Source organism: Panthera pardus, unplaced genomic scaffold (assembly GCF_024362965.1).
Source record: "Panthera pardus isolate Hobbes unplaced genomic scaffold, ASM2436296v1 HiC_scaffold_27, whole genome shotgun sequence".
Lineage (NCBI taxonomy): Eukaryota > Metazoa > Chordata > Mammalia > Carnivora > Felidae > Panthera > Panthera pardus.
Genome location: NW_026526843.1, coordinates 79,465,309 through 79,482,546, shown reverse-complemented (window position 1 = coordinate 79,482,546; position 17,238 = coordinate 79,465,309). Strand labels below are relative to the sequence as shown.

General features: G+C 38.9%; 1 protein-coding gene across 1 annotated transcript in view; it reads right to left on the bottom strand.

Moving 5' to 3' along the window:
• Positions 1-17,238, bottom strand: part of HUWE1 (HECT, UBA and WWE domain containing E3 ubiquitin protein ligase 1) — a 165,063-nt gene that overhangs the window by 83,021 nt on the left and 64,804 nt on the right. Inside the window, exons 12-21 of the mRNA XM_019438418.2 lie at positions 16,890-16,990; positions 16,468-16,618; positions 16,205-16,332; positions 15,464-15,604; positions 15,147-15,252; positions 13,268-13,402; positions 12,658-12,759; positions 12,089-12,169; positions 3,030-3,136; positions 2,679-2,856 (exon numbers count right to left, since the gene is read on the bottom strand). Coding sequence (XP_019293963.1) covers positions 2,679-2,856; positions 3,030-3,136; positions 12,089-12,169; positions 12,658-12,759; positions 13,268-13,402; positions 15,147-15,252; positions 15,464-15,604; positions 16,205-16,332; positions 16,468-16,618; positions 16,890-16,990 — 1,230 coding nt within the window. The remainder of the gene's footprint in view (positions 1-2,678; positions 2,857-3,029; positions 3,137-12,088; positions 12,170-12,657; positions 12,760-13,267; positions 13,403-15,146; positions 15,253-15,463; positions 15,605-16,204; positions 16,333-16,467; positions 16,619-16,889; positions 16,991-17,238) is intronic.

The following is a 17,238-nucleotide window of genomic DNA, read 5'->3' as shown; positions in this document are numbered from 1 at the left end:
CATGGCTTCCCTGGGGAATTCTACCAGGCATTTAAAGCAGAGATAATACCTATCCTACTCAAGCTATTCCAAAAATAGAAAGGGAAGGAAAACTTCCAGACTCATTGTATGAAGCCAGTATTACTGATTCCTAAACCAGACAGAGACCCAGTAAAAAAGAGAACTACAGGGCAATACCCCTGATGAATACGGATGCAAAAATTCTCAATAAGATACTAGCAAATAGAACTCAACAGCTTATAACGAGAATTATTCACCATGATCAAGTGGGATTCATTCCTGGGATGCACGGTTGGTTCAACATTCGCAAATCAATCAACGTGATACATTACATTAATAAAAGAAAAGATAAGAACCATATGATCCTGTCAACCGATGCAGAAAAAGCATTAGACAAAATTCAGCATCCTTTCTTAATAAAAACCCTTGAGAAAGTCGGGATAGAAGGAACATACTTAAACATCAAAAAGCCATTTATGAAAAGCCCACAGCTAACATCATCCTCAAAGGGGAAAAACTGAGAGCTTTCCCCCTGAGATCAGGAACACGACAGGGATGTCCACTCTCACCACTGTTGTTTCACATAGTGTTGGAAGTGCTAGCATCAGCAATCAGACAACAAAAGGAAATCAAAGGCATCAAAGTTGGCCAAGATGAAGTCAAGCTTTCACTTTTTGCAGATGACATGATATTATACATGGAAAATCTGATAGACTCCACCAAAAGTCTGCTAGAACAGATACATGAATTCAGCAAAGTTGCAGGATACAAAATCAATGTACAGAAATCAGTTGCATTCTTATACGCTAACAATGAAGCAACAGAAAGACAAATAAAGAAACTGATCCCATTCACAATTGCACCAAGAAGCATAAAATACCCAGGGATAAATCTAACCAAAGATGTACAAGGTCTGTATGCTGAAAACTATAGAAAGCTTATGAAGGAAATTGAAGAAGATATAAAGAAATGGAAAAACATTCCGTGCTCATGGATTGGAAGAATAAATATTGTTAACATGTCAATACTACCCAAAGCTATCTACACATTCAATGCAATCCCAATCAAAATTGCACCAGCATTCTTCTCGAAACTAGAACAAGCAATCCTAAAATTCATATGGAACCACAAAAGGCCCTGAATAGCCAAAGTAGTTTTGAAGAAGACCAAAGCAGGAGGCATCACAATCCCAGACTTCAGCCTCTACTACAAAGCTGTAATCATCAAGACAGCATGGTATTGGCACAAAAACAGACACATAGACCAATGGAATAGAATAGAATCCCCAGAACTAGACCCACAAAAGGATGGCCAACTAATCTTTGACAAAGCAGGAAAGAACAGCCAATGGAAAAAAGACAGTCTCTTTAACACATGGTGCTGGGAGAACTGTACAGCAACATGCAGAAGAATGAAACTAGACCACTTTCTTACACTATTCATAAAAATAAACTCAAATGGATAAAGGACCTGAATGTGAGACAGGAAACCACTAGAACCCTAGAGGAGAAAGCAGGGAAAAACCTCTCTGACCTCAGCCGCAGCAATTTCTTACTTGACACATCCCCAAAGGCAAGGGAATTAAAAGCAAAAATGAACTGTTGGGACCTCATGAAGATAAAAAGCTTCTGCACAGTAAAGGAAACAATCAACAAAACGAAAAGGCAACCAACGGAATGGGAAAAGATACTTGCAAATTACATATCAAAGGGCTAGTATCCAAAATCTATAAAGAGTTCACCAAACTCCACACCCAAAAACCAAATAATCCAGTGAGGAAATGGGCAGAAAACACGAATAGACACTTCTCTAAAGAAGACATGCAGATGGCCAACAGGCACATGAAAAGACGCTCAACGTCGCTCCTCATCAGGGAAATATAAATCAAAACCACACTCAGATGTCACCTCACGCCAGAGTGGCCAAAATGAACAAATCGGGAGACTATAGATGCTGGCGAGGATATGGAGAAACGGGAACCCTCTTGCACTGTTGGTGGGAATGCAAATTGGTGCAGCCGCTCTGGGAAACAGTGTGGAGGTTCCTGAAAAAATTAAAAATAGACCTACCCTATGACCCAGCAGTAGCACTGCTAAGAATTTACCCAAGGGATACAGGAATACTGATGCATAGGGGCACTTGTACCCCAATGTTTATAGCAGCACTCTCAACAATAGCCAAATTGTGAAAAAGCCTAAATGTCCATCAACTGATGAATGGATAAAGAAATTGTGGTTTATATACACAATGGAATACTACGTGGCAATGAGAAAGAATGAAATATGGCCCTTTGTAGCCACGTGGATGGAACTGGAGAGTGTGATGTTAAATGAAATAAGCCATACAGAGAAAGACAGATACCATATGTTTTCATTCTTATGTGGATCCTGAGAAACTTAACAGAAACCCATGGGGGAGGGGAAGAAAAAAAAAAAAAGAGGTTAGGGTGGGAGAGAGCCCAAGCATAAGAGACTCTTAAAAACTAAGAACAAACTGAGGGTTGATGGGGGGTGGGAGGGAGGGCAGGTTAGGTGATGGGTATTTAAGAGGGCATCTTTTGGGATGAGCACTGGGTGTTGCATGGAAACCAATTTGAGAATAAATTTCATACATTAAAAAAAATAATAAAAAGAATTAAAATCTTGGCACCAATTATAAGATAAATCCTGGTTACTTACCTAGAGGATCAGAGCTCCTCCTCCTTCGCATGGCTGGGAGGTAATCCGGAGACAGAAGAACTTTGAAAAGACGTTCAAAAGGCTGACACTGTACAAATGACTGAAGACCTCGGGCATTCAAGCAGAGTGCACTAAACACATTTGGGAGGGAGCCAAGGACTTCACGGGTAGCAGGAACCTAGAGAGAAGATAAAGTGAGTCTGAAGACATCTAAAATAATTCAGATGTAGATGCCAGGAAATTTTGACCAGGGTACTGCACAGAGATAGTAGGGTGTATGTCTCTGTATCATCCTCTGTGGGGAGGGGTATGTACAGAGCAATTTTCACACAAAAGCAGAAAAGGACTCACATCTTTGATAAGTAGTGCATGAAGCATGACATCTGTTAATCCATTGTCCTGGAGTGAGGAGAGCAGTGATGGTTCTTGAAATACAAACACAGTCACCACTTCAGTAGCTAAAAAAGACAAGAAATATGAGAAAGTGGGAGATTCTTTACAGGTATTAACAAAACTCCAAGGGCTTAAAAAACACCAACTCAATATACAACAAATGAAATGCCTCTGAAACGAAACTTCACTGCTCATCAAAAGACCACTATTAAGAATTTGGTGACAAACCTTCAAGATTTTTATGGGCAATGTACAGGCATAAAAATAATTATGAATACCATACTGAATACTGAAAAATATACCAAGAGAGATTTCAGGTGCTCTCATAACATAAAAAAAAAAAGGTAACTATGTGGATGCCTTGTTAATTAGGTTGATTATAGAAATCACTTTGTTATGCATACCACCAGATCATGTTCTTCATCTTAAAAGTATGTAGTTTTATTAAATATGTAAATGAAAAACAAAAACATTAAGATTTAATGAGCATATTTTTATAACGATGAGGTTATACTGCTATATAACCTATTTCTTCTAAATTATAATATGTACCATACATACTCCTTTATTTTTCCCAGTCACTGTAGTTCATTCAATTTGACTGGCTGCATACCATTCCCCTAAATACATGAACCTCTGTGGATATAAACTAGTCCACAACTGTGAGAACTGATAAACCTAAAATATCTTTTTTTGTTTGTTTAAGCAGAAAAAATATCTAAAATTGGGGAGAGGGGTTTGCTGGGTTGAGGTAAATATAAACGTAACTGATGGAATAGACAAAATGTCTTCTAAAAAGCCTTTCACCAATTTTAAAATACCATTAGCATTATTAAGAGTTCTTAGGTATTATTCTGACCAATTTTTGACAATATACTTTAAATGTGCTGTCGGGGCACCTGGGTGGCTCAGTCAGTTAAGTGTCCGACTTCGGCTCAGGTCATGATCTCACAGTTCATCATGAGTTTGAGCCCTGCCTTGGGCTCTCTGCTGTCAGCCCAGGGCCCACTCTGGACCCTCTGTCCCCATCGTCTCTCTGTCCCTCCCTTGCTTGTGCTCATTCTCTCTTAAAATAAATAAATGTTAAAAAAAGTGCTATAAAGACTAACATCAATGCTCAAGAAGAAATTAACATTAAAAGGTAATCGAAAGTGAAACTAGATATAATTGAAAAAACACAAAATTTAGTGAAATTGCAAGCAAATAGCATGAATAATTAAAACCAGTAACTAGCCCTTTGAAAAGACTGAAAAAGCTTACAGACTTATGGGTAATCTAAGAAAAGCAAGCAATATGTCAGCAATGAAAAAAAGGATCTAACCGGGTTCAGAACAATAAAGTTCTTTTACAAACTGTATGTTAATAATGAATGAAATGCAATGCTTTCTTTTCTAAGAAAATGTCATAAAAATTGATTCTCAAGAAATGACAGCAAAAGAGACTACACCAATAACCACAAGAATTTTTAGAAGTAAAAATACCAAGTAACAGAAAGGCACTGAACCAAAAGTTTTAGATGCAAGTGTTATTAAACCTTCTAAGATCCATTAAGACAAGGCCTGTCAGCTCATTTTACGAGATTTAAAATTTTTTATTTTATTTTATTTTATTTTTTTTTTTAATTTTTTTTTTCAACGTTTATTTTATTTTTGGGACAGAGAGAGACAGAGCATGAACGGGGGAGGGACAGAGAGAGAGGGAGACACAGAATCGGAAACAGGCTCCAGGCTCCGAGCCATCAGCCCAGAGCCCGACGCGGGGTTCGAACTCACGGACCGTGAGATCGTGACCTGGCTGAAGTTGGACGCTTAACCGACTGCGCCACCCAGGCGCCCCTAAAATTTTTTATTTTAAAACCTGACAAAGAGGTGCACACACACACAATATTAATAAACCATGTGTAAAACAAACTTGTAATGCTGATACCTGAGATCTAAATGATACCAAAGGATTTTATCTGTTTAAGATGGTGAATAGAGCACCTCTCATCTATTCCAAATGTCATTGAAATGGCAAATACATGACAATTACTGGGGACCAACAGCTGTCAATGGTCTTTGGGATTTGTGATGGGCTATAAACTTATGGAAAAGTTAAGTCCTTTTGCGGGTTCCTACTGGTATATAATACACCCTTCCGTAGATCTTTTCTTCTTTTTTTTTTTTTTTTTACAAATGTCTTAATTCCAAGGCGTCACTAAAATTTAGTATTCATAAACTAAAACTAATGTTCTACTAGAGGTTACTAGAGCATCAAATTTGTTATTTTCCAGAGGTCTAACTAAAAGGCTATGTCATAATGCTACTAATGCAATCTGACAGTTTAAACCCTCTTTTAAAATTAACAGATGACCAAATATTAGAATTTAAAAAAGGAAACACACAAAATCCAACTGGCTCCATATGGGACCTAGCAACTGACTCCTAAGAGTTAAATAATGAAAGACAACTCTCAAAAAATTAATGATTAAATTGAAACTAGAATCTACAAAACCCATAAAACAGCAATGGTGTGTTAAGACAAAGGGTCCCTTAATAATAAGGAAACAGAGGGGCGCCTGGGTGGCTCAGTTGGTAAAGTGTCCAACTTTGGCTCAGGTCATGATCTTGCGGTTCATGGGTTCGAGCCCCATGTCAGGCTCTGTGTTGACAGCTCAGATCCTGGAGCCTGCTTCAGATTCTGTGTCTCCCTCTCTTTCTGCCCCTTCCCCACTCCTGCTAGCTCTCTCGCTCAAAAATAAACATTATAAAAATTTAAAAGAATAAGGAAATAGAAATTTTAAAAGTTTGTAACAAATAAGAAGTTTGATAATTCAGTAGGCATCTTGCAAAATTATAGAGAGAAATTCTCTCAGGAAGTGACATGTGATCAATGTGGTAGGCTTACTAGCTATATAATAGGGCTTCCTGGAAAGAATAAGTAAGAGGAACCAAATTCAGGAATTTTCCTGAAGCAAAAAAAAATACTCAGATATTAGAAAGGGCCTAACCAAGTGCTATGAGAGAATACTGAAAAGAAACAGAACGAAATACATCCTGGTGAAATTTGTGAACTCTAAGAATAGAGAAAATGAAGTTACCTACAAAGGAACAAGAACCAGTTTAACATCATGGTTATCTACACTATGTAACATTAGAAGACAATGGAGAAAGGTCTAAAAAATTCTGAAAGTAAAAGAAGTATAACACTTTAAAAATTACCCAAAGATGTACTCCAACAAAATTAAAATGAGTAAGAAAGGAAAAATCAAGAGTTACTAAAAAAAGAAGACAAAGAAAATGATGAGAAAGGGGTGAAGGCAGGTTGAAGGTCTTATTTTATTCAGCTTGGCAGAAGACAAACTGAGAAATTTTTAAAGTTTAGATGTCGATAAAACAATATAGGAATAACTATTACAAAAAAAGGAGTAAGAAAATTAAGACTCAGAATATGAAAAAAAAATTAACAGAAGACACAAGACTTGAAACAAAAGAAAAACACTGGCAGTCACAAAAAATTTGTCAACATATAAAATTCTTCAAGATAAAAAAAAAGCACAATAGTTGTATGAATAAATCATTCTGCCGAAAACAACTAAAGGGTGGATTGAATACTTGAAACATCTTTTAAAATGTGAAGAGCAGACAAAGTAAATTATAGTTAAAAGGTCCAAAATAAGTCAAAGTGTGAACTTACAGCCTCAGGCTTTTGTCTTAAAAGCACAGGGAACATACCTTGATTAATAGAGTAGGAAATCCAGTAGAAAGGGAGTCTGTCTATGTTACAGATGGCAATTACACCAATTACATGTGATGGAGCCTGCTGGAAAAGTTGTTGCTTTCTAACTCATGACCAGGTCACTTCTGATAAAGGATGGGGCTCAAGAGTCAGCCCAACTAGACAGCTGACTGCAGTCATTCTAGTACTGGAGGACACACCTCAATAAAGGTATGACCACTGTTCACATTTTTATAGACACCTGGATGATAGCTAATGGCCTTATTGGTTTTTTGGTCAATGGGCTCAAAAGTTACCACATTCAGGATGGTGCCCAAAGGGCTTTCTACACTGGGAATATATTGCTGCTCAAACTTTGCATATTACAATGAAAGTCTGATGTCTCCACTCATGCCAAGACTGCCACAGAGGAAGCTCATACTTATGCCATAGCTGACTGACTTGTTCATACTTTTCAAATAAGCTCAGATATTATTCCTTGACCATGGCTCAACAGGCCCTATGAGACCTCCAGCCATCACAGTCCCAGACCGTTTAAAATTTGGGCTAAATGCCACAGCATCCAATGCTACTGGCCTTGGCCCAAGCTCCAGCCTCCCAATGTGATCTTTGCACAACGTCCTGCCATTGGTGGCATAGTCAATGGGAATACATACAAAGGGGTGAATACCCCTTCTCTGACTGGGAAATTCATTTTATCGAGTCACTGTCCCTATCTGCTGGTTCAAGTACTATGCCCTCACAAAGATTCAGTGTTCTTGGTTTACCCTTTCTGCCATGCTTAATATAAGCCGCATTAAATGTTAGTTTCCTTTTAGCATCCAGATAACACTGACTCTGATGTGGGTACACATTTTATCCATTCAGTCTGAGCATGGGCAGTACAAACAAGGCACCACCTGGGACTTCCAACTTATCACCTGCAGACAGCAGACCTAATACAAAAACCTAATAATCTACTTAAAGACATGCTCTTAAATTTATGAAATGGACAATGGTCTACTGAATTGGTCTCTATTTGCCCACTTTTTTCTTATCCTAAACTGTCAACATTTTAAGTCATAGGACATCCTAACAAGATCCTCAACGAGGACCTCTCTATTCCTTCTCTAGCCACAAAAGGGACAGTTTCCACGTATGAATCTATAATACCTAAATAGAATCAATCCCTCCTCACTTAAAGACTTTTTTATCCTGGTGCAACCTACGCTAGGATTGGTGCCTGTAGTGAGAGTTAGGTAACAAAGGAATCCACTGAAAACTGAAGGCCTTCACCCTCTCAGACTACTCTGTATGCCACAAAAAGAAGGTCTTTGCTGAAGACCTTTCCCAATATAATAGTTTCAAAGGTTGGTTAACTGGAGGTCCCTCTTGGTAGGAAATGTAGGTCTTGGTGCCTGCCTGTTCCCACACCTATAATTTTATGGTTCTTCTAAAGAGGAAAGAAAGACCTTAGATTAGTTCCCAGTACTAACCTTCTCAAACAGGATGCTAGCTCTTGATCCACCCTATTAGAGAGATAACGAACAGCAAACCCCTATAGAATCTGGGTTAACAATACCTGTGACTTCCATAATAAATGGGCACCTCCACCACACCAAGACCTATAGACCACAACAGATCTGAAAATATTATGGAACATTCTGGTTCTGGTTGGCCTGGCAATGCCTGATTTGGCTCATGGCCTGGGTCTAGGAATCTACCATTCCAACTCAATCAATGCCACACTCTTTGGTCTCCTCTACGCCCATGCTATGACCTCAATTATTTGGGGATATTCAATCAGTCCACAGTTCCCCGTAAGAAATTACTCTATAACTCCTAGACACAATGTCATACTGACATTCAGTCACTTTTGTAATTATTTCTCAAATGTATAAAGCCTTCCATTAAAGGTTTTGGGCTAGGCCAGGACTCCCATCAACCTAGCATCCTAGATGATGATTTCAGTACAACTGGTAGTCCCAGGCTCAGTGGTGACACCCCCAAATATTAACTGCACCTGTAATGGGTGACCACATAACTTGTTACCATTCCAAGAGCCCCATTATCTGACAGTCCCACACTTCACTTTCCATTACTCCACCGTAACTGTACCAACATTTCCCATCTTCCTCAACCTGATAGACAATATTTATGTAATATTAACAGAGAACGTAACCTGAGCACTAAAACTCTAGCAATGTTAACAGGTGCCCAAGCCCAGGCAATCAGTTATATAAGTAACTCTTGTCCCCTTGGAGGTCTTCAGTATTGATATTGACTACCTACCACCCTCTCCGGTTAAGCAGTCCATAATAATCATCATAGTGTTGGCATCAGCTAAGCTAGGAATAGAGCACAAGCAGACATGAACACGTTAAAATGTGGCAGCACTAAGACAGACGGTGAGAGAGAAGAAAAGGCAGTTAGAAAAGTTAAAAGGGATACAGTTGGGTATAAAAGTGGGGTAAAAGGGCCAGAGGCTGAATTTGGGAGGAGTCAGAATCCTTATTTGGTTGGTTTCAGCACATAGTTGTTGAACAAGACTTCACAACCTCACCAGATGCTTCCTCACTGACTTCCTTCATGCCCTTCCAGCTTCCCCCACCAATCCAGTCTACTCAATGATGCCCTCCACCACGTTGAGACTATTTTGCCCTTGCATGTCTTCCCTGATATAATTTGGCCACTAGAAACTCCACCCCTCCAACCACCTTAGGCTACTGGATCTATGACACAACTCCTGTTCAGCAAAGTCATACATTCTACTCCATCAACTGCTCCCTTCTAACCCACACGATGACCTGTGTCCTATGAACATTTAGTACCCAGGTACCCTAGTTTCAACCAGAATGTCTAGCTCTTTCATCGAGTTTTGCCACAAAAGGGAGCACTGGGCCATCTTTTTATCTATTATATTGAGCTGCACCTTAGGTGTTTTTAATTCTGTAACACAGATACCTTTTATAGAGACTATCTCAACAATGGCACAACTGGCTGACCATATAAACCAAACACCTCAAGCCTTAGAAGCCCTTAATGAGGTAAAAAGGAGTCTAGCTGCTATGATAGTTGGTAAAAAGATTGGCATTTAACTATCTACTGTTACTTTAAGGTGGTGCTTGTGCCTTAAATGGGACTTCCTGCTGCATGTGGGCTAATATACAGGTTCAAGTATCCAGAATACTTCAACAAAATAAAGGAACTAAACATCCAACTATATTATAAAAATGTGCCAAGAGATTCTCAAAACCCCTTTAATTTTGTTTCCTGGCTCTCTCCTTCTGCCTGGGGTGAAAGGCTGTAGTATCACTTATGGAGCTAAAACAGTAATTGTTGGACTAATTATTTTAAATTGGCTTTGCAAATCTGGTCCCTCTCAAGTACAAGTTTATTTATAGGAAACCAGGAAGGTTGCTATGTTAATTCAAACATCAGGGACGAATCAAGACTCTAGAGAAGGAATTCTGCCTTCCACTAATGTTTGCTTTAGTGTTCTAAGTCTCATTTCTGGCTTCCTGCGTCATGCTGAGAGGCCTCACTTGCTCCCCGCCCACACCCCACGTGTCCTCTTGCTGCCTCCTTTAAACTTCCCCTTTATAAGATGCCTGTGTACCTGGCTTTTCTCTGTTCTAGGGTTTCCTCTCAGAAAGAGCCATCCTTCTCTGCCTCTTGACTTGGGACTTCTCTACCTGTGTAACAAATCTTCAATCATACCAAAGGGCTGCTGTCATGAGTTCTGTCATATGAACCTAACCTTGGGAGGGAGTCTATGTCAAGATAGAGTTGTTGTAATACAAAGAAACACTTCCTCAACCTGACAAAGAGGAACAAAACCTTCTGCTAACCTCAAACTTAAGGGTGAAATACTGAATGCTTTTCCCTTGAGTTCATGAACAAAGCAAAAAGGCCCATTCTCACCACCTCTATTTAGCACTGTATTGGAAATCTTTGCCAATGCACGAAGACATAAAAAGCAAAAAAAAAAAAAAAAAAAAAAAAAAAATTAAAAAAAAGAACTATTTGTAGATGACAAAACTGTATAGAATATCTTAAGAAATTAACAAAGCAATTATGGGGGTGTACCTGTGTGGCTCGGTTAAGTGTCCAACTCTTGATTTCAGCTCAAGTCATGATCCCAGGGTGTGGGCTCTGTGCTGAGCATGGAGCCTGCTTGAGATTCTCTCCCTCCCTCTCTCTGCCCCTCCCCCAATCACCCATGTGCTCTCTTCTCAAAATAAATAAACTTTGAAAAAAATCTTTAAAAATAAAAACAAAGCAACTATAAACTACAAAGTGAATCTAGCAAGGTCATAGGACATGAACTTTAAATTTAAAAATCCTAATTTGCTTCAGCAAGGGAGTAAGTACCAAGTTGAAGTAGCCAAAACTACTCCCTCCAGACATCCCAAAGTATCAAAACAAAACGTGTTACTGGTACAAGGAGGTTTCCTCTATTTCTACACTTCCCATTACGTTCCTTTAGTTTCTTTCATTTATATTTTAGAGAAAGACTGCGGATGAGGAGAGGGGCAGAAGGGGAGAGAAAGGAGGGGGAGAGAGAGAGAGACAGAGAGAGAGACAGAGAGACGAGAGGGTGGGGGGGGAGAGAGAATATGAGAATCCTAAGCAGGCTCCATGCTTAGCACAGAGCCCGGCGTGGGGCTTGTTCCCAGGACCCTGGTGTCATGACCTGAGCGGAAATCAAGAGTCGGAAACTTACATGACTTAGGCACCCAGGCGTCCCCATTCCTTTAGTTTTAAGGAGAATTCTAGAAGCTACATATCTCAAACACTGTCCTAAATATGTGGCACTCAATAAATGCCAGTTAACAAAAATGAGGTTTTAACAACAGCAATACTCAAAGTATTGCCAACATAAAATTGCAAAGATGTTTTTACAAAGTAACCACAGCTTCTGAAATTGCATTTTCTACAGTGAGAAATGATTTTCTATACTGTAGTTTGTGGGGTCTGACATTCAATTCTAAGAATGAAAACCATACTGACTGAATTTTCTGGACCAAGATTAAGGACTAACCATTGAAAAAGTCACACTTGCAGCAGTAAGTATGGCACAAATGTACAATAGTACTTATCACACATGGTTTATAACGCATTGCTTATATACTGTATGTTTGGCCTTCCAGAAATGGGTATTTGAAACTGAATTCTGATCTTTATTTCATCACTAACTAGAAAGATACACAATCACACAGTGGACAAATGTGGACAATAAAACCCTGTAAGAATGTAAAATATACAGAGAACTGGCAGGTCATTCCAGCTTGGTATAACCAATTATTAACACCACTTACCTAGGAGGAAGAGTGATGGGCCATAGTATTCTGCATTGCTGATGATGTGCTTCAGGGAGGTAGGGAGAGAACCATCCATCACTAAGAGAAAAGAAAAGTGAACATCAAGGAGAATATGATTAGTCCAGGAGTAGTTTGATGCGTAGGGTTGATGGAGCAATATATTATGTGTACCACCACTATGGTAAACAAACTCTTGTGCTGAATCCAGTCTAATGGTTTCTACTTGTCTCCTCCTCACATTCTATTATTTATTCCTTGTCCATGAAATAGCCTCTTAACAGTGGATCAAAGAATAAAAGAATACAGACACAGACAAAGTGAAGTAGCAGGCTAGAAGTGAGCACAGAGTCAAAAGCTGAAAAAGGAAAAACATAGGTGAATCATTATGAAAATGGCTAGAATCCTTAGGTCTAGGAAAAGTGACACTAAATGACTAAAGGCTATTCAAAATGGCAGGCCTTTTCTTAAGCCTGTCTTACAAAAAAAGAGTAACATCAGAAAGTATCAAAATCACTAATCTCTGAGAAAGTCAAACATCCTTCAAGAAAGTATCTAAAATCAAATACCATGTCGTATGCCATCTGAGAAAGCAGGGTCTTGAATGGCCTTCTTGAGGAAATTTAACATGGATTTGAGAAGTGCTGCTCTTTGTGGAATACACTGAACTCCTGGCAAGAGAGAAAGATGGAGGATTATGTTGAGTTCACCATGAGACCAGATTGAGCAGGCACATAGAACAAATTTTTAAGAGACGCATATACACTATATCAACACTAGCAGACATTCAAAGTGACATCTCTGAATGGTGGGAAGAATACTTACTAAGCTTTGAAATTGGGAAAGTAAATCACTGAGGCCTACACAAAACTAATGCTAAAATTAAAAGCCTGAAGTAAAACCACAAAGTAAAAAGATTAACTTTTTGATCCTCAGTTCCTGTTTTAGATATTATCTGTGTTCTGATATGGCTGCTTTGATAAAATAATCAATGTGTGAATAGTTGGAGAAGTATGAAATACATGTTAATATAAGAAAATGGACACCAGAATGGCACAGTAACATGCACAGTCCTAAGAAGCAATCCTCAAAATATACCACTAAAGCTATTCCCAAAGCACCTTCTTTACTAGTTTAGTAATTCAGTGTGAAAGACTATGTATCTACTTGTCTACACACCAGGACGGGGGCCAGGTCCAGAGCCAGAGGAGATGCTAGTGCTGCTGCTGGAACTTGATGCCCTTAAGTCAACATCTAGCCGGTGCTCCATAGAGATGGATGAGCCCGGACTACTTTCCATAGTCACATCTGCAACTAGAGTAAAAGTTATGATAAAGAAACTAGTTAGAATAAAGGCACCACCAAAAGAACGATTGTTTGAGAAATTTTTTCCCATTAAGGTGAGATGAATGATATAAAAATGGAGACTAGATTAGAATATTGAGACCCAAAATAAAAATGTAAACTTTTCACAAATAGAAAAGTATTTAACATCATGAGTTAAGATATGCAAATTAAAAACAATCCTTCAAAAGAAATCCCTTTCAATATTTCTTACCCGCCAAATGTGGTGGGAGGAAAAAGAGTGGTAAGTAAAACATGCAACTTCATATACTACTGGTGGGTAGCAGACAGCAGGCAGAGCTTTTTGGAATTTTAATGAAGTACATGATACAAAATTACTTCTTACAACTTGTACAATATAATAAAGCTCCACTAGCAATAAATCAGTTTACATTTTTAAATACTCTTCCAATCTTTTTATTTTTTTTAAAATTTTTAACGTTTATTTAGTTTTGAGACAGAGAGAGACAGATCATGAATGGGGGAGGGTCAGAGAGAGAGGGAGACACAGAATCTGAAGCAGCAGGCTCCAGGCTCCGAGCTGTCAGCACAGAGCCCGACGCGGGGCTCAAACTCACGGACTGTGAGATCATGACCTGAGCAGAAGTCGGATGCTTAACCGACTGAGCCACCCAGGTGCCCCTCTTCCAATCTTTTTATACATAAACATTCCCATTTGTGCCTACTTATATACATGGAAGCACAACTCATGATTTTGTAACCCGTTTTTTTGTTGAATAGGAAATTTTCTCTACAAACACATCAGAATCACCTGTATTGGTTGATAAGAATTTAAATTCTAAGAAAGCTGTTTTGGAGAAGTTTTTTGTTTTTATTACTATTACAATTAACTATGCATGGAGAGGGTAGGGAGGTTTAAAAAAAAACACACACATGATGATGAACCCAAAGATTAAGACTATTGGGCCACCTATCTTTTTGACTTTATGATTTAAATTTTTTTTTTTAACGTTTATTTATTTTCGAGACAGGGAGAGACAGAGCATGAACAGGGGAGGGTCAGAGAGAGGGAGACACAGAATATGAAGCAGGCTCCAGGCTCTGAGCTGTCAGCACAGAGCCCGACGCGGGGCTAGAACTCACGGACCGCAAGATCATGACCTGAGCCGAAGTCGGCCGCCTAACCGACTGAGCCACCCAGGCGCCCCTTGACTTTATGATTTAAAACATGTTCCCTATTCAACAACTTTTTCACCTCTCCTCATCCTTCTCAAAATAGCCTGATAGTTTCAAAAGAGCCCATTTTAGAGTCTACATTCTCCTTATTTTTCCCAAACACATATTTAAACACCTACGATATATCAGGCACTGCTGAAGAATAGAGCAGTGAACAAAACAGTACCCTGATCTCATGGAACTTACATTTTAGCAGGAATAAGAAGATAATGAATCAATACTTAGAAGACACCTATTAAACTCTTGAAATAAAACAGAGGGGCTCTACTGCTGCTCTACCACCTGCGTCACCTTCCATCTCTATTCCCAACAACTTGTGCCTCCCCCATTTACAATTAGCCTCATGAAAAACAACATACAAATCACTTATGTAGAAAAATACTGTTTTGTATTTATACAAATACATAATCAAATCAGTTGTGCACTTTAGAATTTATAAGAAGGAAGAATGAAAATTGGGGTTGGATGATAGGAAAATGCCAAGCACAAATATATTGACTTAATAAGTGTTCATTACCATCCATATCAGTTTCCATTTCTTCTCCTTCTTGTGTAGTACTAGGTCTCTGGATCTTTGGCTTGATCACAAATGGACATTCTTTTCGGCACAAATCTACTTCATGCTACAATCAAGGGAAAAGTAGTAAGAAAATCCTATATATATGTATCAGAGATTAAAAATAATTATAATGAAAGAATGTCAAAGGCAGATTACAAAATTGGTTTCTAAAAACAGAAAAAGGCTAAGATGGCTCTTTGGGGTTATTAGGATACTTCCTAGGCTCAAATCTTACTGGATAGGGTCTATGCTAAGTGCTCCTTATTTAATAATACCTCAAGTCTATAAATGAAGATAGAAAGTCCACTATGGGATTGAAAAGCTGCCATGTCCAGGTTGGTGATGAGGTCAACCACTCTGACAGCTCTGGTGACAAACGTTATCTGATCCTGTTCATCGCCAAGAAACTTTATGACCTATCGAGGAGAAAAGGAGGCAAAGCTAATCAACTGAAAAAAACACAAAACTGTGAATATACTTTTAGAAACATGCAGTCTAGGGTCTCGGGGAGGTGTGGGAGAAAAAACAGGTGTTCGTCAAATGATAGCTCTATCACTTCTGGGACTCATCCTTCAGAGATAATGCGGACCTAAATTACCTTTCAGGATTAAGTAAAATATTCAGGGAGAAAAAAAGCTGGTGTCTAGTGCCCAGCACACACTAAAGCCTATTACCTTCATAGCACAATTTACAAAGTACCTTTACATACATTTTCTTTAGGGTGACAGCCTAAGGTCATCAGAAGATGTAGCTAGTCTTGACTTGTACCTGGGTTCTTCTGACTAGCACACCATGTTGGACTTTGATCAATTCTTAATAATGGAGATGGCTTCTCTTAAAAGTTGTTAATGAGACAGATAACTAGAATGCCAAACTAGAAAAATTAAGGATAACATTTTCTGGGTAAGCTTTCTTATGCTGTTTGCTCTCACTGTGAACCATTCCAAACTTGTAATTCTATACTTGCTCTTAGTTCATTTCCCCACAAATGTTATTTTTTAAAGAAAGTAGAGCACCTTCAATAAGGCTTCCATCATTCCACAGGAGACCAAGGCTTCACCACCTGCATCATAGCTGGCAAGATGGTATAAAAAAGAGAAGAGAGCAGTGGCAAACTGGTGAGGGTATGGATCCATGGAAGGATCTATAAGGGAAGTTGGGAGAGACAGAAAAAGAGCAAGCTGAGAATGTGATGTTAAGCTGGCAAGATGTTAAAAAAAGACTCACGAGCAAAAGGGTAAAGTTCTTGCTGCCTAAAATAACAATCATCAAAACTTACCAATCATGGCCTGGATGCAGTTCCGCACAAGTACAGGCAAAAATCCATGGTAAGAGGCAGTTCCAGTACAGTCAATAATACTGCTGAGTTTTGGAGTTCTCTCCAAATGAACAATTGATGTTAATGTTCGTAAAGATGCGGCTTTAATCTCCTAAGAAAGTAGAAGGCAAACATGGGATGTGAGCCAAGTTGCTAATACACAATATTCCAAAATTTAACTCATTCTACTGTTGACTGTTTAGGGGAGATGGAGGTCTGTTGAGAACACTGAAAATCCAGCACTTGTTAACTCTGTAGGTAAATATCCAAAGAAGAAGTAAAAGAGCCAAGCTTCCCTCTTGGCGTTCATTCTCAACCCCTGGGAAAAACCAAAAGGAAAATACACACAAGCCTGACGCACACAGGAGAATATTAATACTTACCATAAGCTGCTTATCTGTTATCTGAAGGACATCTACCAACTCCTCTATCAACCCATTATACAAGATACTGTTTGCGGACTCCTGCAAGGCATTGGAATACACTGCAAAAGGAGAAATAAACACTTTAGGCAAGAAGGCAGTGGTCAAGCCACTGCCCAATGACAAACCTTTTTGCACCTACTGGTTCTAGGAAAAGATTCCCTTCCAACCAGCACTGGAGGACAGAATCACTGAATTCTAGAGGACTGATCAAATATAGTGATAAGCCCTAAATACCCTCCAAAGTGACAGATTCTCCTATTATTAGCATCGGTTGTCATGAGCAAGGATTTTGGGGAAATGGAAGTAT